General features: G+C 34.5%; 2 protein-coding genes across 3 annotated transcripts; both read right to left on the bottom strand.

Annotated features, from left to right (window-relative positions):
* Window positions 1–284: 284 nt before the first annotated feature.
* On the bottom strand, window positions 285–17,415 carry LOC131151594 (uncharacterized). 2 transcript variants are annotated; one of them, XM_058102845.1, is made up of 8 exons: window positions 17,147–17,415; window positions 14,523–14,629; window positions 8,996–9,033; window positions 8,252–8,337; window positions 7,674–7,782; window positions 2,399–2,412; window positions 1,588–1,689; window positions 285–529 (listed from the first exon to the last, which is right to left on the bottom strand). In XM_058102845.1, the coding sequence occupies exons 1-8, from the start codon at window positions 17,189–17,191 to the stop codon at window positions 404–406; spliced, it is 627 nt and encodes a 208-aa protein (XP_057958828.1). In that variant the 5' UTR covers window positions 17,192–17,415; the 3' UTR covers window positions 285–403. The 2 variants fall into 2 exon arrangements, with proteins under 2 accessions (XP_057958828.1, XP_057958829.1); XM_058102846.1 differs by having other exon boundaries at window positions 8,252–8,331; window positions 17,147–17,409.
* Window positions 17,416–21,512: 4,097 nt separating this feature from the next.
* On the bottom strand, window positions 21,513–21,980 carry LOC131151537 (uncharacterized). Its single transcript, XM_058102779.1, has one exon. The coding sequence runs from the start codon at window positions 21,978–21,980 to the stop codon at window positions 21,513–21,515; it is 468 nt and encodes a 155-aa protein (XP_057958762.1).
* Window positions 21,981–26,596: the final 4,616 nt, after the last annotated feature.

Genomic DNA, 26,596 nt, shown 5'->3' with positions numbered 1-26,596 from the left:
AAGATAAGTCTAAGGAAATAATCTTAAACTTCACCATGTCATATGACTTTATTACAATGAGTACTTACTTTAAAAAGAGAGAGAACACTTAATAATCTTCAAAGGTGGACAAAATAAGTCAAATAATTTTTTTCTTACCATGGAGAGTAAATTCTTTATCATGTTAGGATTGTAAAGGTATCTCAGATTAGAGCTTAACCACACAACATAGAGTTCTAATGCTAGATATACATTTTGCGGCTGAAGAACTCGCCAATTGGGATGTGCTTTTAGAGCAAAAGTGGTTGAAACAATTGTTCTTCACTCAATTCAGAACGTGAAATGCTTGTGCAAGTTTTTAATATGTCCGCAAAATTTAAAATCAGTTCAAATGCTGAACCCGAACAATTACTTTACACATCAGTCACTTTGTTTCTTGAACTCGAACAACTACTGCATCAAAGCAAAATCGATCCCCGGGTTCAAACTTCGCTTCAAGATCTTCAAAGCTCTGCTCGATCCTCAAGTCTTTACTCACTATTAAGCCTTCCTGCATACAACAGTTTGACAAAAAATTTTGTTTACTACTTTAAAATTGATTTGCTACATTTCAACCCAAAATAACATTTCAACCCAAAAGAAAATAAATAAATAGACCTAGGATTAGGAAATGATGTTGCAAGAATGAATATAAGGAAAATTTTTCTTCTCATTAGCCTAATCTAGAGTCTCTAGATACCAATACCATCAATAGTCTCAAATTCATAGCTAGAAAAACACTAATAAGACTATATATAGCATTAGATCATCTGAGTAATATTGCTTCAAAGCAATATTTTATAGACCATATTTGATTGCATCCACCCTATCAAGAAAAATAAAGCTATAGTAGTTCTTTCAACATTCTCCTCTTAAAAAAAAATAAGGCTACAAAATACTTTGCCCCCCAAGCAACATACACCTTTCTCCCCCAATTAAAAACAGAGCATGCAAGATACAAGGGAGAGGAGGGTAAGCATCCCACTGTAGAGATAAATAAAAATAAAAAATTGCAAAAGTGAAATTTAGAGAGAGAGAGAGAGAGAGAGAGAGAGAGAGAGAGAGAGCATAAACTCAACAAAGCTTTCCAATCAAGATGAAAATCAATTAAGCACATTCCCATAAAAGCTTTAGAAGCATTAGCCCAGGAGAAAAAATTAATAATAATAAAAGATACGATTCTCTCCCATACTAAGTCCAAGGATAAATAATGCTCCAAGCCTCCAATGTACCCCAAAAATAACCAATGGTCTCCAAGAAATTATATGAATGGTTCCTACCATAAAGACACATTGGCGCCAATATCTAGAGACATTAACCTTGTTACAATCCTAATCAGGTGAAATTCAATAATGAGAAAAGGAGCAGATTGATTGCTGGGGAAAACTAATTAGATGAAATTCGATAATGGAGAAGGAGCAAATCAAAATTAATTGTTCTAAAACCTCGTGCTAATCTTTATGATGCATGAAGCCCAAAGCATCCGAAAGACACCTACTATTTCTACTGAGATGGCAAAGATAATAACATGTTGAAAAAGACTGAACTGACCGAAAAAATTAACCTTACCTTTTCTACATATTCAGATATGGCATGGTTAATTACTTTCTTTATTACTTGCTTGTAAACTTTAGAGGGTCCAAGAACTTCCAAAAGAATGTCTCTGGGTATCTGCCAGACATGGAAAAATAACCATAAATATAGCAACAGTTCCACAACAGCCAAGATCAATTATAACATGCATATGCACATTTCTATATTCGTTTCTACAGCTCCTTAAATAGCTAAAATTTCAAAAATATTCTCACTTTCCCCCTCTATGTGCAAGCATGAATCACTACATTTAACTTTGTGATATCTCGATTGCAAAGAAACACAGATTCTGTTCCTTAATGTGTCATATAGAACAATTTGGAGAGACTTGTTCCTTAATGTGCCATAAAGGACAACTTGGATTTGTTTTAGTTAAGCAAGGATTGCCTTCAAAGATTCAGTTACTCTTCTTAAATTTGCAAAAAGCAGTGGATTGCTGATGTTTCAGCTGGCATAGTGGGCAAATTGTGGATAATCATTGAACCCACCTATCCAATATGTAAAAGGAGGAAAATTTCAGATTTTTTTTTAAAAAAAACAAAAAGTAAGAGAACTTTGATATTGCTGAATATGATTCAAAAGCATAAGAAAAAAAAATTGCATTATCAGTTAACAGCCTTTACAATTATGTACAAACAAGAAGCAATCCGATACTTGCACCCACCAATGACATCAATCTACAAGTTCCTTGACCTAGGAACATGCCTGCATAATTGTTTGCCAATTTATTTACAATTCACAAGTAAATTATATAAATTAAGTAAAACAAAAGGAAACAAAAACTTACATTAGGTGTTTTTCCTGATTATGCCCAAGTTGTTTGTCAGAGATGAGAAAAGCCAAAGGAAAATATCAGTAAAATGTTAGTCTTGGGGAAATAAAAGAAAGATGAAGGGGGCATTGAAAAGCATTCATCACATTATAATATGAAACAAAAAGCTGAAAAGGTTGCTGGCTTAAGTTATAAAGATTTTGGCAAATAGCAACTTAGAATTATGTGGATAACCAATAAACAGGCCTGCAAAAAGATAAAGAACTCAGTGTCCCCTATGACATGGACAATTTGGGAGTGAGTCATCGTCTCTTGAAGAAGACACCATCCTGGAGAACTAAGTCAAGGAAAATGAAATGAAACTGGTTGCAGCTGATATGTTATGCCCACAATCTCAACTTTATGTTTCTTAGTCATTGCTTGAATGCTCATGGCATCAATATCATACTCTATGCACTCTGAAACCTGTTATAGTTTGAGATTTTTTGTCTCTTCTTTAGATGGACATTTCTAATATCTATTCCTAAATTTTGAATTATCAGAATATAGCATTATAATAAAAATTTAAGATTCCTAAATTTGGGCATCAATTTACATAACCAGAGGTTGGCATCTACATTTAGAAATCAACAAGCCAATATCCAAAGTTCTTTTATTCAATAAATAGTATTCTAATAAACACCATTATGAGATCTCACTACTAGCATAAACTACCTTGTTGAGGGGGAGTGGGGAGAAGTGATAAAGAACAAGTAGTCGAATGAGAACACTGGCTGGGATTAGTAGTTTTAGGATTAACTATATTTACGTTATTCATAATTTTTCAAATTCTAGCTATTTGAGGTTCTTTGTTCATTTAATTAATGAGGGGTTATTTTATAATTTTAGATTTTATTATTTTCCTATAAATGTAGATTTCTGCAAATATTTTACCAGTTTTGAAGTATTAAATTTTCATCTAATCTCTCATCTCTCTCCTTTTTCTCGTGCTCTCTTTTTCCCTCAATTCTCTCATTTCTACTATGCTGGGTATGGCCTTTTTTTTTTTTTTATTCCGATCGCAATTTTAGGATTTCAAGTTATTTGGGATCTATTTTGATACTTCCGTTAATGTGAGATTACTTTGTAAGTTTAGATTATTTAAGCCCATAGTTTGCACTTGACAGAAAATGCTAACACCTTAATAAACCAAGAATTGGGACTAGTGTTCAAAAGTGGCAAATATTTGTTCTGGAACACTAAATCTAGCGATCCATGGTAGTATTTGATATCTTCAATACAATATGCCTTTTTATCATTAAAAGTGGAGAATTATAGCATTATACTTCTATTTTAGTCATTAATCTATTTCACAACTTAAATATCCCCTCCAGATTTACAAACACCTTTTCTCAAGAATATACAAGTGCCATTACACATTTTCACCAACATAAAATTATACCCCTAACAAGCAGCATTTAGGGGATGTGTTGCACCATGATTCCTTCCTATTCCATGACCCCGAACATTCTCCGTTCTATATAAAATTGTTTAGCCAAAATATAAGCTTATGCAAGTATTCTCTCTCTCTCTCCTTCCTACTTTCTCATTCTCAAATGTCAATACTGGTTTAGCTATAGAAGAGACTTCTCCATTTTAAGGCCTGCACAAACTATTGCGAGTATGTCTCTAACCGAGTCATCTTTGATTCATATATAAGACAGGTCTCTTGAGGCTATTTGAACAAGACTTGATATTAGTTTATTACATTCAAAAGATCTTAAGCATGATATTTTTCTTGAATGTATTAGCTTCAAAATATCTCATTGTGTCTTTAATAATGACTATGTAGAGTTGTCCACGAGCTTTGCTTCTCAAGTCGTAAAGATTTGGGTAAGGTAAGGAAGATCCATGGTTCAAATATTACAAACTAAATAATAATAATAATAATAGTGCATTTTATTTTTTAAGGAATTAAGGTTCGTATAATAGAATTTACAAAAAAAATTGTTTCCTATATATGCTAATTCTAATGAATCTCAAATTACATGTTTTGGACTATGGTACCAGGGAAGCCTTGGAAACACTTAGTTTGGAGGGCTAAGGAGCCGCGGAAGATTTGGGCCATAATCCTGGAGAAGATCAACACGCATGATCTGCTACAGAGGAGAAGACCCTATATGGCTCTTAGTCCTGATATGTGCTGCATGTGTTGTGAGAACAATGAGTCAAATGTCCATCTCTTTGTGCATTGAAAGGTGGCATCACAGCTTCAGAATGCCCTTTACTCTGGCAGGGGAACTGTGGATGGCTCTGGGAAAATTGAAAAGTTGCTTTTGATTAATTTCAGGGGTTTTGGAAAGAATAAGAATGATAGAGCTCTATGTTGTGCAGCTGTTTTTTCCATCCTTTGGATCATGTGGATTGAAAGGAAAGCTAAGATTTTCAGAAGTCAATCTACCCGCTCATGACTTTGATAGGGTGGCTTTCCTGGCCTCCTTGTGGGTGCACTCATTGGGTTTCTTTAGGGGTCTTCTGCTGTCTGACCTTAGTATAGATTGGAAGGCAGCATTCTTGTAATGGAGTTTTGGCTTGTATTTTGCTTTTTCCTATTTTGGTATTAGCCACACTTTCTTTTTGGTTTTTTTCAGCTTTTTCTACTTGCTTGAGGTGAACTCCTTGTCCTCCAATCATGCAATCCTTTTGTCAAGTTTAATCATAGTCTTCTTTTTCTATCCAAAAAAATTATAAAAACTAAAAAATATCAGATGAATGGAGGAAAAGCACTTTAATACCTATATACAAAAATAAAGGAGATATTCAAAATTTTAATAACTATCGTGGAATTAAGCTTATGAGTCACACGATGAAACTGTGGAAAAGGGAAGTTGAACAAAGATTAAGGCTAAAAACGAAGGTCTCAAAAAATCAATTTGGTTTTATGCCTAGGAGATCTACTACAGACGCTACATATCTTTTAAGAAGATTAATGGAAAAGTTTAGGAAAAAAAAAAGGAATTTGTATATGGTATTTATTGATTTAAAGCAAGCGTATGATAGGGTACCTAGAGAAGTTCAATGGTGGGTTTTAGAAAAAAAAAAAAAGGTGTATTTAGTAAGTATACCGGTGTTTTAAAAGGCAAAGGCGTAAGGTGAAGCGAGGCGTAAGCCTCAAGGCGTTGAGGCATAAACATTTTGGGATTGTATTTTTTAAAATAATTAATAAATAAATAAATTATAATAGTATAAAAATGAGAAAAATGTTAGAATAATGGAGAAAAATAATAATAACATAATTCTTAAGTATTAAAAATAAGCCATAAGTTTTCAAACAAAAGAGAAAAATGCCAAATTACAAATTTCTCCAGCCTGTTAAGGGGCTATTTGGGAGACGCCTGAAACTTCTCTAGCCTTGAACCCAACTTTCATGAGAAAATGGAAATGATTTTTAATATTCATATAGTCAACTCTGGTTGATTGTAAAAATAATATGGTCAAACCCGTCAAACCGAGACTTCGAAAGAGAGAGCAGAGGCTTCCTCGAGCTTTGTCAACGCGTAAGAGAGAACAAAGGCTTCGAGAGAGAGTAAAGGCTTCGTCGAGAGAGAGCAGAGGCTTCGAAAGGGAGCAGAGGCCTTGTCAAGCTTTGTTGAGGCTTCAAAAGAGAGAGCAGAGGCTTCGTCGAGGCTTCGAGAGAGAGCAGTGGCTTCATCGAGCTTTGATGAGGCTTCGAAGAGAGAGCAGAGGCTTTGTCAGGCTTCGTCAATAGAACAAAGGAGAAGAAGCTTCATGAGAGAGGGAGGGAGGATAGAGTTTCACTGCAATACCAAAAGGCGTATGCCTTGACGCTGAGGCATAAAAAAGTGAGAATTTTTGTTTGATGCGTATGCCTTTTTACTTGATGCGTACGCTTTTATGGAATGCACCTTTTCACTTACACCTTGGTGCATTTTTTGTCCTAAAACGCCCTGAAAAATACCTTTAAAATCATTGAGGTATACTGATGTCATTAAGGATATGTATAATATAATGACTAGTGTAAGGACTATAGGTGGAGAGATTAGAGAATTTCCAATCACAATAGGTGCACATCAAGGATCTACTTTGAGACCTTATCTTTTTGCTTTAGTGATGAATCAACTAACTAGGAGTATCCAAAATGAGGTTCTATGGTGTATATTGTTTGCAGATGATATTGTGTTGATTGATGAAACTGGGGGTGGAGTAGAGGCTAAGTTATAATTATGAAGAGAAGCTTTAGAATCTAGAGGCTTCAAGATAAGTAGAAATAAGACAGAATATATGAAATGTAATTTCAATAATAGTAGGAGGAATATCGGAGACAAAGTTAAACTTGATGATGTAGAAATAAATAGCACTTGATTTCGATACCTTGGATCTATTATGCAAGTTGAAAGAGAAATTGAAAAGGATGTAATGCATAGAGTTAAAGCAGGTTGGGTAAAATGGAGAAATGCTTCAAGTGTGCTTTGTCAAAGTAGGAATACCCTTCAAATTGAAAGGAAATTTTTATAGGATGGCTATAAGACCAGCTATGTTATATGGATCAAAATGTTGGGCAACTAAGAAACAAGATACCCAAAAAGTAAAAGTTCCTAAGATGAGAATGCTTAGATGGATGAATGGTATAAAATTCAAAGATAAATTAAAAAAAGAACATATTTGCAGTAAGTTAGGCATAACTCCTATAGAAGATTAGATAAGTGAGGGAAGACTCAAATGGTTTAGGCACGTGCAATGCAGGCCACATAGCACACCAATGAGAAAGAGTAAGTTGTTGTGAGTAGGAAAAGGGTAGGGATAGACTAAAAATAACTTGGAATAAGATAGTAAGGATTTAATAGCCCTAAATTTGTCAAAAGAAATTGTCCATCATCGCATCCAAGGATTCATGTAGCTGACCCCACCAAATGGGACTTAAGGCTTGGCTTTTTTGTTGTGTATAGTTGATGTACTCAATACTTTTCAAGTTTGCTACATTGACCCAAGTACAACAAGAACAAAGTACGACAAGTAAAGAGTGGTGATGCCAATGATGATGGTAGACATCAAACATTCTAGGCATCATATTTGGCAATTGCTGTGTTGGTTAGATTACAATAATTGTGTACCCTAAGTAGAAACATCTTGCGACAGCTAGAATGAAAATTCAGTAGCTTAATGAATTCATTAAAAAATTCACAACAAAAATCAGTAATTTTGATGAAAGCAACTGAATCAATTTTGGTTGATTCCTAAAAATAACACCAGTAGCTTTTGTAAAATTATAAAGTATAAAATTTTTGTTTACCTCCTTTTACTCTTCGAAAGCCTGGAATTGGTTGAGCATCAGCAACCATTTTGGAGAACACATTGTCAAAAATTGCTTGAGTTTTGACACCAGATACCTCTACGGTCATCTGCTAAATGGTCAAGAATACAATTCAAAACTAAGAATCATAATTAGAATTTACAAACAGAGTATTAAGCATTTATCTTCATACTCAGGATCCTGTCCAGAGATTCTATTAAACTGAAAGGTCATCATGATCTTGAGTTAGTTATTGTCCTTAAATCATCATTAGTGTTACATCTACCTCATGTATATCTGTCTCTAGGTACATTGTCAGTCAACAAATGTTTTCTAAAATTTGTGGTCAAAATTAAGAACTATAATTATGATCTACTAACATAGTATTAAGCATTTATCTTCATACTCAGCATCCTATTGAAAGATCCTATTAAATTCAAAGGACATCACGACCTCAGGTTAGTTGTTGTCCTAAAACCATTATTAGTTTTACATCTACCTCATGTATATCATGTCCTCTTGGTATATTTTCAGTCAAGAAGTGTTTCCAACTGGTCTAAATGAAATGCCATTCATACCTTTATGTCTTTATCGTCATTAATACTGGTAGCAGTCACAGAGAAGTCCTTGCATTGAGATGAAGAGACTTGAATATCTTCTGCACCTAATGCAGGAGAAAGCATCAAATAGAGAAATGAAAAAATAAAAATAAAAACAAAAATAAAAAAATAAAACACCAGATAGAAAAGATAGACCACAATTTATTTTAATGTACAATGGGTGAGAGTATGAAGCAGTACTGCTGCATCAATGAAGCACTGGTTAATATTATCTGGATGACAAACCAATCTTTGCCTTATCTAGGTCTTTTTATTATGATCTAGTCAAAGTGTCCTTTACTAAGTCAAACTTTCTACATAAGCTTCACTTACGAGTATTTCCAAAGTGTATTTATGATGTCTTTGAGTCTAGAGAAGTCAAAACAGTTGTAGTCAACAATAGTTCATTTTCCTAAGCATGTTTAATCTGCAAGGCTGTCATGTGCTTAAATTTATTTTAGTCCAGAATTTTCCCTTTATAATTCTGAGCTGTTCAGGATTTTCCTAATAATTTGGAAGAGTGGGTTGAAGATTCACCCAATGGCTCCTTCTGTACCCTCCACCACTGCATTTCTGCAGGAGAGGATCATTCTTCGTCACTAAATCTCCCTCAATACCCCTAATTTGTCAGATTAGATATCTGACAGATCCTACAGTGTATTTCCACCATGCACACAGCATCAAAGTAGCCACTTGAAGGATACCAATAACTTATTTATGCACCTGACGATATAGCAGAAACTGCAGGAATGTAGCTTGCCCTGTAAAAGAAAGAGAATTTTTAACACCAAAAAGAAGAATATTCCCAACTTTAACTCAAAAAGAGCTTTACATTATTACAGTTCTCTAGAAAAAAAAAAAAATGGAAAGAAGACTCACAAAGATCAATCAAGCAAGCATTGAATTAAACTGTGAAAATAAATCAAGCAATAAGAATAGTCACCTTAATAATTCAAAAGAATTTAGTCTTTATATAGAATGGGATGCACAAAAAGATTAGCATAATAGTTTAGATTAAGGAAAATTTATTATACTCTACTCAATAATTAGTGAAATTTCCAAAGGGATGTGCATGCTTTTTATATCAACTAAATCTTCCTATATTGTTTCAAAACGTGTTCAGAATAAGCCCATTACTTTTGTGTCCATTTACTTCAGCTTATACTAGTTCAAAAATAACTGGATAACTATTTCAACAAATGATATCATTCTCAGTTCATTCATAACACCTCCATATTACACTACCTAATTCTGTCCTTGTTTATATCAAAATTTGCATTTAACAATGTGGCAGCCTTTTGGCCAAGGAGAGCTGGCCAATCAAAAGTTGAGATGTTGCTAAGGGAGGCTGCCCAGTGTGCTATAACTATAAGAAGCTAAATGCCTGATCATCCATAAAGAAAATGAAAGGAAAAACTGCTTTCAGTTATTACTTTATAGAGCATGCCACACGATGGGCAAGTGTAGATGAGAATCAGAAGGATATGCCCACCCATAGTTGTGGTGCAGCATGGTCTAAAATTTCCACAACATTGTTGAAATTTTTGCTTTCCATCATGACCGCACTTTCGTACCCGAATAGCAGTTAATTCCTTCTTACAAAATTGACGTTGAAAATGTCCATAAATCACCCAAAATTTATCAAAAGATTTCAGTGAAATTTTTCAAAAATTTGACTATGAAATAATTTTTTCTTAAAATTGAAAATTGAGATTCAAACCTCAAAAAATTGAAATTCCTCTTTCAATAAATCTTTTTTCTCTTGAAACAAAAGATTATTACAAACGCTAACTAATAGATTTCTGAAATTTTATACAAAATTGAAATTACATATTAGTAACAACATTTTCCTCAACCATTAATGCATAAATTATTATATTTGCATAATAACTAATATCCGACTTATTTATGAATATCATTTATATTAATTGAATGTGTTTAATATGATTATTGTATTAAAATTATTGCACTGTATACACAGCATGCCTGCTACTGATGTAATTATTTACAATTTTTTTGTTATAAATCTTGCCCTATTATGTGTTGGAAATAGAGGATTCAAGACTACTCTTATATGGAGAGAAATGTAGAAAGAAACATGGAACATTTGAAACTTTGATTCCATTTTATTGTAATGGCTTGAGTTGAGTACATGACTTATATCATCCAATCCAAATGATTTGTATCAAATACAATTAATTTCCACACTCCAACTCAAACTTGATTTTTCTTTTTCATGCCAAGAAGGCTACTTAATTTACAGATATCATCAAACATGAGGGATTTTGTGAAAATAACTACAACTTGATCTTGAGACTTCATGAACTTGAGTTGCACAACAATGGATTGGATCGATCTTATTTCTGCATTCTTCAACAATTTAATTCCATACTCTAAGGGGGACTAAAGCCTTGCAGTCATCCATCCGAAATTTTTTGGGAACTTTTCACGTGCTTTCTTGAGAAACAAAGATTCCTTCCTCCTTTTGCATTACTTCTATGTCAAGATAATATGACAGGTTCCCAATATCTGCCATCTCAAACTTTGTTGTTGCCTCTTTGAGCGCTTCAAACATGCTTTTATTTCCTATGAAGATGTTTGTTCCATCATTGCGCACCCCCTGTGAGATGGTATGATCGTCTTGCTATGAAAATTGTTTAGGCACATGGCAAACAAATGAATCACTTATCTCAATGTTGCCATAAGAACGACAATGACAAGTCTTAGGCAACACATGATTGTCTCTTGGACATATAGCAGTCACCCATGCAAGGCGAACCATTTGTTTCCAAACCATCCAAGGAATTGCAAGGAAGATCATCCCATCCATCCGGAGGTCATCCACTCACCATGTGAGGTGAACAATTAATTGTCAATCCAAGCAACAGAGATCGCTTAGTGCAATCATTGGACATGAGAGTCAACCATAATAATTGAACCATTCATGCATAGAAACAGTCTCAATTTATGACTAGGCCTTTTAATGGTTTGAATATAAGACTCGTAACCATAGTTAAATTTAGGGCACAATTTGAGGAAAATTGTAATTCCAAATTTGACTTATGGAGGGTAAAAATATGTGATTAATTTCAATTGTACTAGAACTTCAGCTCAATGAAACTCAATTCACACAATGTGACAAACGATTAACACCTTGGCCTTTGTGTCGCTTTATCTTCTATTTCTATCTCTTAGTGCCTCTACTTCCCTATCTCTATCCCTCTCTCTCCCTCTCCATATCTCTTATCTATTTCTAGTCACCTCCGTCATTTGCTTTCCCCATTCTACGATTTCTATGATTTCTATGACTCTCTTATTATTCATATCATTGCATCTCTGATGGACTTGGCATAACAAGCCCATTTCACTGAAATTACCATCTCCTCGTCTCAATCACATCATCACTTCAAAAGGTGTTTGATTTTTTATCAAACAAAAGATTAATCATCAACATACAAACATAAATTGTAACATATCTCCAATTCCATTTGCCTTAATGTAGAGAGCATGCTCACAATGGCATTTATTTTCTTGAAAATATTTTTCAATTCAACTAAACCACACATGAAGAGCTTGTTTCAACCCATAGAGTCCTTTGAAGAGCTTGCTCCATGGAAACCTCCCCTTAGATGAATCTTCCATCTATTCTAAGATGCTAACAAGATAATGAATAAATTGTTTCTAAACGAGCAAGTGGTGCAAATATGTACACCATTATCGATGCCCACTGCCAAGCCTTTAATTTTATCCTAATCTTGAGTACAAAGTTGGTGATGGGGAGAGAATTCATTTATGGGATGACCAATGGATGGGGGAGGTGCCTTTGGCTCCTGCATGTCCTCATCACTTGGGTTTATCTTCGTGAAACATTTGTTTCTGCTTTCCTCCTCCTGCAAAAGGATGGCATTCTTGGGATTTCCATTTTGCAAGAAACCTTAGTGAGCAAGAGATAAATGAGCTGGCACTATTAACCAATTTTCTTGATTCTTTTCATATTCATTTTGGGGAGTGATAAATAGGTTTGGAGCTTAGAATCCTTAGATTCTTTTGGGCAATTCTCTTGCAAATCTTTTTCCTAGTTAATTTGTGATCCCACCTTGTTACTCCTTGAGTTGGAAAGCTAAAGATCCATTAAAAATAAAAGCTTTCACTAGACTGAGATCATAGCAAAAATCGATACCAATGACTTGCTTCAGAAGAGAAGACCAAATAAAGTCTTATCACTTGACGTTTTTGCCCTTTATTTATAGAGTGGACTTGACCACATTTGTTTATTCACCATGCCTTCACTTTGCGATTTGGAATAAGTTGTTTGGTATTTTTGGCAAAAAATTGGTCGATCCCTCCATGTTGAAGCCCTATAGTCCTATTATGTTTGGGGAATTGGTAAGAGAAAGGAGGAGAAAGCTTTGCAGCGGTACACTATTATGATGATTATTTGTTGTGTTTGGCTGGAGATGAAAATCAAAATTTTTAAAGGTATGGCTACTTCCAATAACTTACTTAGTAGAGTGGATGTGTCAATGTGGGTTTCAACTAATTGCTCCTTTCATCATGTTTCCTTGGAAGACTTACAACAAGATTGTCTGTTGCTTCATTAAGATGTCTTGAGTTTGTTTTTCTTTGATCCTGTAGTTGTTTTCATTTTGTAGAGGAAGGACGTGTTGTTCTTGTTGTTTTTATTTTTCATCTTTTGTCATATTTTCTCACCTTTTCTAATCAATTCCAATATCAAAAGAAAAAAAAATTAATCGTGATATTCCTATTCTTCTATGATCTATCATCATCCAAGGATCATAATTTCAATTTCGACTAAACTTTTGAAGCTTCATTACAAAGATTTCAATGTTGATGTTGATGTCAAGTTCAATTTCGATCAAAAATTGATGAAAATTTACAATGAAGAATGGAATTCTTTTATGAAACTTTAGAAACTATTAGCAAACATAACTAAATAATTATAAATAAAATACATCATGGTGTATATGGTGCCAATATTGTAATATAATAATGACATTAAACACATTCAAATTTATAAATCAGTTTAAATATTATTTATTATACAAACTAGCCATGGACACACACTATGTACATGCTCCACGACTTCCTATTTTTTAAAATTTTAAAAAAATTGTTTTAAAAATAAAAAATTAAATAGTATAAGGGCATTTTGGGATAGTTGTAGATAGTTATAGGGATATTTAGGGATAATTATGAGTAGTTATGAGGATAAATTTGACATAATTATAAGGGCATTTTGGAATAGTTGTGGATAGTTAAAGGAGTATTTTAAAATAATCATTGGTAACTATAGGGATAAATTTGGCATTTTTTAAAAATAACACCAAAGGGAGAATCCCCATTATAGTATTAGAGATGCATATAATTTAGAAATAAATGGTCAAATAAAATGTTGAAATTAATGTCTAAGATTAACTCTTCATATAATTTCAAAGTCTGAAACCCATTTGTATCATTTCTATAAATAAGAAAAGAAAAGTTGGGAGAAATTTTAATTTGGATTTTAAATCTCAAATTTGAACTTCAATTAAATTTCATTGTATAGTTAACATTTTGATAAAATTTTATAAAATTTCAAGCTTTAGATAAATTTTAATTTTAGTGATTCGTGGAAATTTCGACAAAAAATTTGTATAATGGGGAATCAATTGCCATTTCGACTATGAGGGCAGTGGAAAGCAAAATTTTCAATTGAAATTTCGACAACTGCATGGAAATTTAAGATGACGTCATCATCTCATACTCATGTCCTTGCTATCTGCTCGCTTCTCAACTCTCTTGCAAGATTAAACCCATGTCTTGCAAGTTCCGGTTCCTAAAATATTTGTCTATAATAGTATTTAAATCCCATGTAAATCACAATTGATTGTTTTGATTTTCATGACTACCAATAACATCTAAACTAGTTTATGATAGATTACTTGAAAATCACCCACATGCATTCAAAACCTGGCAATTAATGCAAACATAGCATAGCTTAAATTCTAATAAGTTTTCAACAATAAAGATAATAAAACTCAACTTTTGTAGATGTTATGACTGCCAATAAGTGTGCATGCAAATAAAATGGGCATGGACATTAAATTAAAACATTAATAACACCTTTTATATAACTTCTTGAGCAAAAAATTTAATTTGATGAGAAAAAAAAGTTACAGTGAGAGAAATTTTTTGTGTTTAGGTGATTAGAAGCACAAAAACTCATTTACAGCACATAAATTAGTATCACCTTTCATGAAATGGTTGAGCATTATATCTCATTCGAATGGAAGAACATGCTCTATTGGAAGAAATATTTGAAATGACAGCATCTGTGGACTGCTTGTAATTTATTATCTGCAAAAAATCACATGATTTCTCTAGTCAATATATTCAAGAAAGATCAATACACTAATCTTACAGGCAATAAGCTGAATTTTTTTTGTAGTTAACTTATTGACTAGGTAGGAAAAGGAAATTAAGAACATGGTTTGCATTGCTACACAAAAACCATTACTCAGTAACTGATACTGAAATGTGATGCAATCTGTGGTGAAAATATACTGTAGGATCTGTCAAATTAGAAATCTGGCATTACGGAGAATTGCAGGAAGATACTGTGGCAAAGAGAGATCCTCTCAGGCAGAAATGCAGTGGTGGAGACTATGGAAGGAGCCATCACACTTCCAAGTTCTTGAGAAAATTCTAAACAATCAGAGTTGATAACCAAATGGAAAGGGAAATTTATGTACTCCTTCATTAATTGGACTAAGATAAATATAAGTACATGAGAGCCTTGCACATTAAATGTGCATAGGAAAACGAATATTGCTAATTACAGTTCAATTGACTCCTCTAGACTCAAAGAACTCATTAATAACTTTGGAACTATACTCATAAATGAACTTTGTGAATAATAAAATTGGACTTCAGAAATCACACACTTCACTGGACCATATTAATGATACCTTGATAACAGTAATTAAAAAATATATAACTAACAATATTAACTATACTTCACTAGTTTCCTCTTTTTAAAAAAAAAAAACTATGCTTTCACTGGTGCAGCAGTGCTGCATCAAGATGACTAAGAAAATGAAAAAACGCAGTTTGGAACCTAATGTTTAATATTCTAATGTTATTTTGTTTCCAGAGAACAGAAGCTTGCCTCAAGGCCCTCAACTAAGGCAAGGATTTGTTTTCTCAAGTCCTAAAACTCTATTGTTTGCATTTAAATTTCCTTTCTATTCTTATATAAGAAATTTATGGTTGAGGAGACAAAAAAAGAAAAACAGATTAACTCCTAAAAGCACAAGTCTTTTTTACCAATTCATACACTATAAGCAAAGAATCTGAACTAAAATTAAAAAAATTTTTAACATCACTAATTACTAGTACAGAAGTGTCATTTGAAAAAGAAAAGTAACGAATCAAAAGAATAAAAGTGCAGCGCCGAATGAGGACATCATTAGCTCAGTTTCCCCAAAAAAAATAGTAGCTCATCTAAGATCAAGAAAACAGACTCACCATTGCTAAAATATTAAAGCACCCTTCCTGAACAAGTTAATGCCACCAAATCAAATTCTATTGGGTTCTATTGGCTGCAACATAATATTAGATCAGAAAAATTTGTTGCAGATAAGGAAGAAAAATATTCTGTTTATGGAATAGTCATTTAAGCTGGTGCCCAACAGTGAGCCTGGGATAAATTTTACACTGCATCTCCAGTTAACTTGAGAAGAAATTTCTCTTTAAAGTCCAAAAATGTTGACATGGATTGAGGGACAAAAATGAGGAGAAAAACTGGAATCTGTTGGCAGGAAATCAACAGAAAAATCTTATAATTAGAAAAAAGAAATGAAACAGCAATTACGAAAGATAGAAAAAGGAAAAAGGAAAGTAGTTAATGGACTTTTTGACAGACATTAACTGCTGGTTTGGTTCGTGGAATAGCTATTCCTTAGAATAAGTTCGAATATAGTGAAAATTTTGAGAATGTAGGTAACAAATATTCTCTATACGTTTCTTATAATTTCATTCAACAACAAGAAAGAAGTCGACAGTAAAAATTACCATGGTGAAACTTGGGAATAGTTATCCTTATCTATTCCTTATTATGGACTCAAAAAGTTTTACATTGTTACTTATTTTATGGTATCAACATAATTTTTTGTATAAATAATTGAAACCAACCTATTACAACTAATTTATTCCTAGGAATAGACATTCCACAAATGAAACAAAGGGTAAGTTCACATTTGGTTCACAAAATAGAATGGGATAGGAATGAAATAGCATTTGTGTAGGAATATAATAGTTTACCCGAAAAATGTGCAACTTAAAGATAAATGACCGTGCAAAAGATAATGTTATTCTAGACAAGGAATAACTATTTGCAGATGGAATATCAATTACTATTCCATTCTCATCCTATTCCAACATAACTGTAAAAACCTAAAACCTCATATTCATCCAGATACAGCTAAAACAGATGAAAAGGCCGAAATTTGAACCAAGCCCAGAAAGGCATGATGTTGAAGAAGACAGTTTTAATATCATACTCCCTATTGAGAAACTCTTTCTGTGGGGACAGAAAACACATAGAAACCAAATTCAGGGAACACTACTAGCGATGCTTAAAACGGTACGAATCTTTTACCCAGATAAGAAATTAAGACCTCTCACTGACCCAGAAATTAAACTCACCCGGACAATCCGAGCGGCCGCACAAAATGGCATTTTCAATCACTCAGAAAATTATGCAAACGAATTCAACTACACAGATGGGCAATGGAAAAACTGGAACTGCGGAGTAGATTAAATGATTCGACGAACTCAAAGAAACAGAAGAACAAGACCTGGGCATTCACATACCTTACGATTCAGAGTGAAGAGCAGTGTCCCAGCTGCTGTTTCCATGTCCTCTTCAACCCCACAAAATATTTTTTTTCTTCACTCTTCTGTTAATTGTACTACGAATTTGCCCGTAGGAGTAAGGATCCAGTAGAGGCTACCAGAAGAAAAACAAAGCATGAGGAGAGGAGAACGACCGGGAGGACGGAAGGGAGAAGATAACGAAGGGAAGAACCGAAGAAGTTAACGAAGGGTTCCCTGGAATTTTCAAAAATGTTACTGGTTGCGGCTCGCGCGTGCCGGTAAAAATTATCACAATTTTTGTATTAAGGATCATTTTTAAAAAATTGTGAACGGTTTTTTAGTTCTTTTTATTTATTTATAAAATTAAATATATTGATCAAAATAGAATGTACAATGTACACTGGGCATACCCCGAAGAGGGGAAACTAAACCCCAACCACAAATGCTTAGCATTACAATCACAAGGCAAGACCATAGGCCTTCCTAATAAAAAACTACAAATATCAGTATAGTAGAACTATTAAAAGAAAAGGTAGCTATACCTTGTCCAAAGAAAAAAAGTCAAAATAGTCATACACCACTCTATCTCTAAATCACTTTGACTAGATCCCTTGGAGAAATATATTTACCTTCAAATTTCCTTTTGTTTCTAAAGTGTCAGATGAAGTACACTGAATTAGTCAGACAAACTTTCTTACCAACTGTCTAGATGTCAGTGCCTTTAGCTTCCTTGTATAACCATTTCAGGGCAGCCTTCACCGTAGACATTTCTCGAGAGATCCCTAACCATTCACGAACCATCTCCTATACTTCTTTAGTGAATCGGCATTTGAAGAATAGGTGCTCATTTGATTCTGTTTCTAAATTGTAGAAGCCACAAACAAGATTCAAACCTTCAGCTTGAAACTTATCATTTGTTAGTAGCTTACCTTTAGTTGTCATCCAGAGAGTGAACGCATGTTTCGGTATGCTGCCACACATCACACATGTAGACCTCATTATGCCACCGAACTGAGTTCCCTTTAATCCTCTAGAAATTATATACATAGGTGGAGCAGATTTGATCATCACTCACCCACTCGCTAATTTCAATCCCAGCAGACCTTTGATCCCCACATATTAGAATAATCTGATCCTTCAAATCAATAATCTTTTTGAACAGTGGGGAGTCTTTATGTCCAGCTGTTGCCTCCCAAAGATTAGTCACATTTAGATAAACATTATGCACCAATTTGGACCACAAAGATTCATTTTTATTCTAAATATTCCAGAGAGCTTTTGTCAGCAAAGCTTTATTCCAAGTCATCAAGTCGAAGACACCAAGACCCCCTTCATTTTTAGGCAAACAAAATTCTCTCCAAGCAATTGGCGATTTTCTTCTACCACCCCATTAAAAAGTTCTGCATAATCTAACAATATGATGAACAACTGCTTTAGGAATGGGAAAGATTGCCGACCAAAAGCACTCCACTCCCTAAATCTACTTGCTTTTTACTTTCGATGCTTGATTGTAATTTTTGTTTCTTTAATTTTGAATAACTTATATTAGTTGATTTTTTAAATTTAAAAAAAAAATTGAATATCATGTATAAAAAAAAAACTTTTATACTTAATGTAAAAATCAGTGACAAAAAAAATGAGGTATTTTGTATCCTTATACGACCTTTGACACTCGCTTCATTAGAAGTTATTAAAGCAATAAGTGTCAAGATGATAAAAATGTTTAAATCTTTTTTAGCATGTCAGCTTACTACAAAGTAATGTCCGTATAAGGAGAAATTAAATCTTCTCATTTGATTTGCCACAAATTAATGATTTTGGTTAATGACTCAGAATTAAAAACTTTATCTTTTTATGATTTTAGTTGGATTTTCATAGTTCTTTTTTCCTATGGTAGCTTTTTTTTTATTATCATAATTTGCTTATGTGTTTTATAATTGTGGTGCAAGATATTCTATCTTAATAATACAAGTCTATCTTTATTATAATCAATTATTTTTTTGCTATTTTTTCTATTATTTAAAATTTTATATAAGTTTATATTGTTAGAATAATATTTATTTAAAGAAATTATTTTTTATAAATTTTTAGTAAGGAAATAAACTACCTCCTCTTCCATCCATTCCGCTCGCCTCCACCTACTCCCCTCCTCCACCCAGGTAGTTTAATAAGTGACATGATAGTTGTTTGTCACATTATGTGAATTGAGTTTATGTATAGAAGATCCTTACAAAATAGGTTATATATCTATTTTACCCCTTTAAGGTCAAAACTATATTAATTTTAAGGTTACAAATCATAAATTCGGGCCATAAATTCTAATCATAAATTCAATCAATTTCTAAATGCTAAAAGTCTACTCATGAATTAAGATCATTTTAAGACATTAAAGGTCGAATTATTATAGTTGACAAAAATTTTATTGTAGTTGACATGGTTACTTACTATTTATCTGCCTTGGTTGCTTGATGATTGGTCGATCTCCTTGACAACTAGCAATCTCCTAGATGACTAGCTAGGTAACCATTGTCACCTAATAACTATGCAACTTTTGTCTCCTAGGTGACTACTTGTGATTCATTGGTCGTCTACATGATAAATGATTCTTTATTTTTTAATCCCTTAAGCGACTTTTGCCTCGCTGGGCAATATTTGTCTTAAGCCTTGTTTAAGAGATTCTCTACTTAGTCACTAGGGACACCAAATGACACATGATCCACCTTTGCCTAGGCGAATAACTTATCTCTTGCCTAAGTGACCTCCATTTTAAAGCGATTACCTTATCTAGGTGATCACTATCACATTCCAAGGGGTTGCACAAAGGGGGCATAAACAATGTCCACCCATGATTGCTCCATTTAATTGCTTTTTAACTCCTATGGATGAGTAGTTACAATTTTTTTTTTCTTTTCAACCTAAAGTGTGTTCTTATTTTCTTAGGTCGAGAAATTTCTTTAATGGTCAATTATTTTATAAATGATGCTCCCAAGCTTGTTAAAGCATATTTGACCGATTAATGACAGAAAAAAAAATTATCATCCTCCTCCTTAGTATAGTTGGCCACTAAGGAGTTTTCATACTTCTTGGGTTCGGCCAAAAAGAAGATTTTGCATTCTTCATTTTCAACTGAATTGAATCCTTCCTCCTCTTTAGCATGTTCAATCGTTAAGGAATCCTCATAATTCCTATTTGCGGGATCGACCTCTTCATCTTATTCTATATAATTGGCCAATAGATCATTCTCATGATCTTCATAAATGATGTTATTTGCAAAAATATTATGTTGCCCCTTGTGTTGATGTGTTTAGCCTAAATCATCATTGGTGATGGTTCAACCAAGAGGTGATTATAAGGCCAATGTCACTTTCCCCCCAACGCCTACCTATTAAAAAGTATGTTGGTGAATCCATTTTTGTAATTACAGATTATGTAATAAGTGCATGGACAAGTAAACCGACAGACATGTTATATAATTGTGGGGACAGAATGGAAGAAAGCATAGCTTATAGCTTTATTATAATCCGACACACATAATAGACTTTTCGTAGAGATCGATGTTAGATGTACACAATTTCATTTTATTACTTTTTTAAACGTTTTTTTCCACTTGTCTTGAGCTCTTCCTGGTGCAGAATCTAGCAGGCGAGGGCGATGCCATCAGGCATTGGTGCAAAGCAACACTTGAGGCCGTCAGTGCTAAAGGGGATGGAGGTTGCCGACCCGATGATCAAATAGATCAACATTCCTGCGAATTCGCCGATGATGAATGCCCCTAATATGTCGGTGATTAATCCGATCAACGCCACGAACAGCTCCATTGCCTGGACGCTGACCAGTACGTTACGCGCTAATGTCCTGCCAATAAGCTGTCCAAGCATCGCTCCGCCCACCGATGCCATCGTCACCACGATGTCATGGACTGCCTTCGGGATCTCGTGCTCCGACGAGAAGATATCCCACACCATCACGCCGATGATGAAGAGCAGCACGACTAATCCGACGCTCCCGGCGATCTTTGCCCCAATGTTGATGGAAGGTCTTCCGCGCTTGGACGCCTCAATTATTGCGTTCTACACTTCTAGCTTTTGCGCTTCCGATTGGTCATTGAACACCCCGCAAAATTCAGTTTTCGCTGGTAACTACATCCGATATAATCCCCCAACCATTGGTGAGGCCATTCAAATCAATTATACAAATTGAATACTGAAAAATATATATAATATGTCGGAAATTAACTCAAATATTCTTTTTCTTTTTAATAAATAAAATGATATGTATTATATACATACATAGTGACGAGTTGCTCTAAGGTTTTGCCGAATTGCATGAGATATTTTGAGAAGCTGCGTGACATGGGGCTTTGCTAGCTCTTAAAATACTCCAGCATCTTGTCCCTGTACTGAGTCGCATCGTTGGCCAGTTTAACGATTTTGGTAACATCTTTGGGGTGCATCTCCCTCAGAGTTGTAATCAGTTCATCCGCGTGTTCTTTTACTTTGCTGAGGTAGTCGCTTCTCACCGTGTAGTTTGAGATGCCCTCTAGTGCGAGGTGGACGCAGTACACAGTGTAATCGTAGACGTTGCGAGCGGTCAAGGACCGGCGGTCGTCTTTGTCTGCTGTGGCAGCGGACTTGCTCTTCACCAAGCCAGCGCCGGCATCGAGGAGGGCCAAAGCCACCTCGTAATTGCTTCTGCTGGTGCGGAGGTATTTGACATGCTCGGGTTTGGAGCCGAATTGGATGTGTTGTATGGCCTGTACTTCTTGGCCGTAAATTATATTAGCCAGCCGGCGCAACTGCGCATCCTTGAGAATGGGAAGCTCTGCAGCCATATTTGAGTTTTTTTTTAGAATTGAATTGAGTAGTGGTGCTAATCTCCCTCGTGCTAGCTCTGTAGTAACTAATGAATGAAGTTGGAAATTTGATCAACTAACATATAAGCATACCATACACCGACCCCTGGTTTGATTTAGAGAATCAAGCCTGCAATATTATGAAATCAAATTTTAGATCGAAATGGAATGCATTTTATTTTTAATTTACAACAAATAAGAAAATTTTAATTTTAATTAAGATAGATTGAAATTTACCTTCATTGTAAAGGTAACAATTAAAAACAATATTTATTATTACAAAATAATAATAATGATAGGGGAAATAATAATACAAAAGGAAAAAATACTACTAATAATTATTATTTAACAATAACAATTAAAAATGCAATTATTATTATTATTATTATTATTATTATTATTATTATTATTATTATTATTATTATTATTATTATTATTATAAGGACAATGATTCTTATAAAAATAATGAATAATAATAACATCTAAAAATGCAATTATTATTTTTTTCCTTTTTATGATTATCGTTATTTTTCTTGTTACTATTTTTTTAAAATGATAAATATTATTGTCATTATGATTATTATTAGATGTTATTGTTATTCATTATTTTTATAAGAATCATTGTCCTTATAATAATAATAATAATAATAATAATAATAATAATAATAATAATAATAATAATAATAATAATTGCATTTTTAATTGATATTGTTAAATAATAATTATTGGTAGTATTTTTTCCTTTTGTATTATTATTTCCCTTATCGTTATTATTGTTTTGTAATAATAAATATTGTTTTTATTGTTATCTTTACAATGAAGGTAAATTTCAATCTATCTTAGTTAAAATTGAAATTTTCTTATTTTTTGTAAATTAAAAATAAAAGGCATTTCATTTCGATCTAAAATTTGATTTCATAATATTGCATGCCTGATTCTCTAAATCAAACCAGGGGTCGGTGCATGGTGTGTCTATATATTAGTCGATCAAATCTTCTGTCTTCATTCATTAGTTATTGCAGAGCTAGCACGAGGGAGATTAGCACCACTACTCAATTCAATTCTATAAAAGAAACTCAAATATGGCTGCGGTGTAACGACCCGAATAAAAATGAAATTTAGATAATAAAGAGGGAGGAAAATGGAAACGGGAACAGAAGGAAAGCTGTCAAGCTTCATCGACGAACACAAGGTTTCGTCGACGAAGGCTTTGAGGATTTCGTCGACGAACACAGGGCTTCGTCGACGAGAAAATACCGAGAGGGGGGTTTTGAGCCGACTGAATTTTGTCGACAAAATTTGTGAAGGACTCGTTGACGAATGACGTGGCTCGTCGATGAATCCTCTGCTCTATAAATATGAAAAATCCGATTTTTAACTTACAAAGGAAGCCAACTCTTCTCCTTCTCTCTCCACGACGCTCCTAAGGAAGTTCTCTCCAAATCTGCCGGAGCGGATCATTGGTGAAAGCGAGGTGGAAACCATCCCAAATCCAGGGTAAGACTTTTTAAACCAAATTTGATTTCATGGTAGTTGTAAGAAATAATGTACGCATGAAAATACTGAAGTTTAATACTGGAAATTTTTAGTTTCAAGGTATTGGTCAGGAAATCTTATGGGGGTTAGATTAGATTGTTTTGGGGGCTTTCTCAGTAGTCAGGTAAGGGGATAAACTAAGTTAGTTTTTTTTTTTTAGAAAATGCATGTATATATATATAGCATCTCGTTTTAGGAAAAATAAATATATTTATATATATGATTTATATTTGGAAAATACTATGAAAATGATCGTATGTTGAATATGTGAAAATCTGTTAGTGTGGCATAAGTATAAAATGTTATGAGATACTGTTTCTGGAAATGTGATTATGATATGGATTTTATGACGGAAAAATCGGCGTACGGGCTGAGATTTTTATGATATGTTTACCGGCATATAAGCCGTGCTATGATGTGATTTGCTAACGTACGGGCTGTGCTATGATGTGATTTGCCAACGTACGGGTTGTGCTATGATATGTTTGCCGGCATACGGGCCATGTTATGATGTGATTTGCCAGCATACCGGCTGTGCTATGATATGTTTGCTGGTGTACGAGCCATGTTATGATGTGATTTACCGACGTACGAACCGATGATTTTCATGATACATGTATATATGCAAAATGATATGATTGATGTGAAAATAAAGGATATGAGATATCTATGTATCACAGTAGTATATGTATATGATATCAGAACCCAGTTGGCTTGGTTTAGGCTAGCACTTGCACGGTACCGTTGCTATGTGTCCATGGTCTTCGTGATCATGATATTTATGTTAACGTCGCTATACGGAGTGGTGTGAGATTGAATTGTCGATGTGGTTTATAAGAAGTGTGCTGATCGCCCTTGGTGTACGGAGTAGGTCTGGCAGACCCATCGAACTTACAGACTATGTTTAACTTGACAGTGGTCAGCCAACCATTGTCAGGTCCCGCCTTCGGGCCACACAACCCAGTCATGTGGGGGTAATACATGACAACAGCCAGCTAACCTACCAGGAATGTTTTTGTAATATTAGTATTGTATGAGATGAGATATGTTCATGAAAATGCAGTATGTTCTGCCTTGTGTTGATATATATATGTTTTCCAGATTTGACGAAACAGTACTAAATATGTTATGTATAGTATATGTAGAACACAGAATGTTGCCACACACTGGTATTAGTTTATTTCCCTTACTGAGAGGTGTCTCACCCCTAAATTCTATTAACTTTTCAAGAGCCCCAGATAGGAGAGTGGGAAAAGTCCCGCTGATATAGTACTGTTTATCTGCCCTTTTTGAAGGGTAAGTTTTGTAGGGACAGTTAGATTTGCGGGGAATGTCCCTAGATATGATTTTTGGAATGTGTATACTGAGATACAGTGATTGTAGTAACTCTGGTATTGTAATGCATGTTATGATGAGATGTATATGATTATATGTTTTCTGCTGCTTAGGCTTCTGCTATATATTCTGTTATATCCCTGATACCCACGGGTCCAAGTGGATGGTGACCTACTGAGCTGGAATGTATGACGTTGATATTGATATAAAAAAAAATTATGTAGAAAATAAGCAGGTCGTGACATGCGAAGCTTCCCATTCTCAAGGATGCGTAGTTGCGCCGGCTGCCTGAGATAATTTATGGCCAAGAAGTACAAGCCATACAACACATCCAATTCGGCTCCAAACCCGAGTGCGTCAAATACCTCTCCACCAGCAGAAGCAACTACAAGCCAGCTTTGGCCCTCCTCGATGCCGGCGCCGGCTTGGTGAAGAGCGAGTTCGCTGCCGCAGCCGAAAAAGACGACCGCCGGTCCTCGACTGCTTACAACGTCTACAATTACACTGTGTACCGCACCCACTTCGCACTGGAGGGCAGCTCGAACTACATGGTGAGAAGCAGCTACCTCAGCAAAATAAAAAACACGCAGATGAACTGATTACGACTTTGAGGGAGCTGCACCCCAAAGATGTTACCAAAATCGCTAAACTGGCCAATGATGTGGTTCAGTATAGGAATGAGATGTTGGAGTATATGTCATGCAGCTTCTCAAAATATCTCAAGCAACCCGCAAAACCTTTGAGCAACTTGTCACTATGTATGTATATAATACATATCATTTTATTTATTAAAAAGAAAAAGAATAAAATAAGTTAATATATGACATAGTATATATATTTTTTAATATTCAATTTGTATAATTGATTTGAATGGCCTCACCAATGGTTGGGGGATCATATCGGATGTAGTTACCAGTGAAAACTGAATTTTGCGGGGGAGTTCAAGGACCTGTCGGAAGCGCAAAAGCTAGAAGTGTACAACGCAATAATTGAGGCGTCCAAGCGCGAAAGACCTTCCATCAACATTGGCGCAAGGATCGCTGGGAGCGTCGGATTAGCCGTGCTGCTCTTCACTGCTGGCATGATGGTGTGAGACATCTTCTCATCGAAGCACGAGATTTCGAAGGCGGTCCACAATGTCGTGGTGATGACAACTTCGGTGGGCGGAGCGATGCTTGGACAACTTATTGGGATGACGTTGGCGCGTAACGTACTGGTCGGCGTCCAAGCAATGGAGTTGTTCGTGGCGTTGACCGGACTAATCACCGGCATATTAGGGGCATTCATCATCGGTGAATTCGCAGGCTAGTTGATCGATTTGATCATCGGGTCGGCAAGCTCCGTCCCCTTTAGCACCGACGACCTCAAGTGTTGCGTCGCACTAATGCCCGACGACATCGCTTGCTCGCCAGATTCTGCACCAAGAGGAGCAAGTAAAGTGAAAAAAACGTTTAAAAAACTAATAAAATAAAATTGTGTACGTCTAACATCGATCTCTTCGGGAAGTCTATTATGGGTGTCCGATTATAATAAAGCTATAAGCTATGCTTTCTTCCATTTGGTCCCCACAATTATATGACATGTCTATCTGTTTACTTGTCCATGCACTTATTATATAATGTCTTTGTGTACTGTTATTTAAATGGGAATATATCTATATATATATATATATATATTATTTATTGTACCTGTTACATGTTTTTAATTTAGATTTTTATAAATTT

The sequence above is a fragment of the Malania oleifera genome, chromosome 3, assembly GCF_029873635.1.
Source record: "Malania oleifera isolate guangnan ecotype guangnan chromosome 3, ASM2987363v1, whole genome shotgun sequence".
NCBI classification, from domain to species: Eukaryota; Viridiplantae; Streptophyta; class Magnoliopsida; order Santalales; family Ximeniaceae; genus Malania; species Malania oleifera.
The sequence above is the reverse complement of the archived record's forward strand: the minus strand, read 5'-3'. Positions and strand labels throughout refer to the sequence as shown.

What these genes read in the sequence shown, in the direction of transcription:
- LOC131151594 (XM_058102845.1), bottom strand. Translation starts at nt 17,191, where the DNA reads ATGGAAACAGCAGCTGGGACACTGCTCTTCACTCTGAATCGTAAG. An exon ending in AGTTTCTGCTATATCGTCAG is followed by an intron (nt 8,338 to 8,995) that starts GTGCATAAATAA and finishes CTCCTGCATTAG; the next exon opens with GTGCAGAAGATATTCAAGTC. An exon ending in ATGACGATAAAGACATAAAG is followed by an intron (nt 7,783 to 8,251) that starts GTATGAATGGCA and finishes ACCATTTAGCAG; the next exon opens with ATGACCGTAGAGGTATCTGG.
- LOC131151537 (XM_058102779.1), bottom strand. Translation starts at nt 21,980, where the DNA reads ATGGCTGCAGAGCTTCCCATTCTCAAGGATGCGCAGTTGCGCCGGCTG.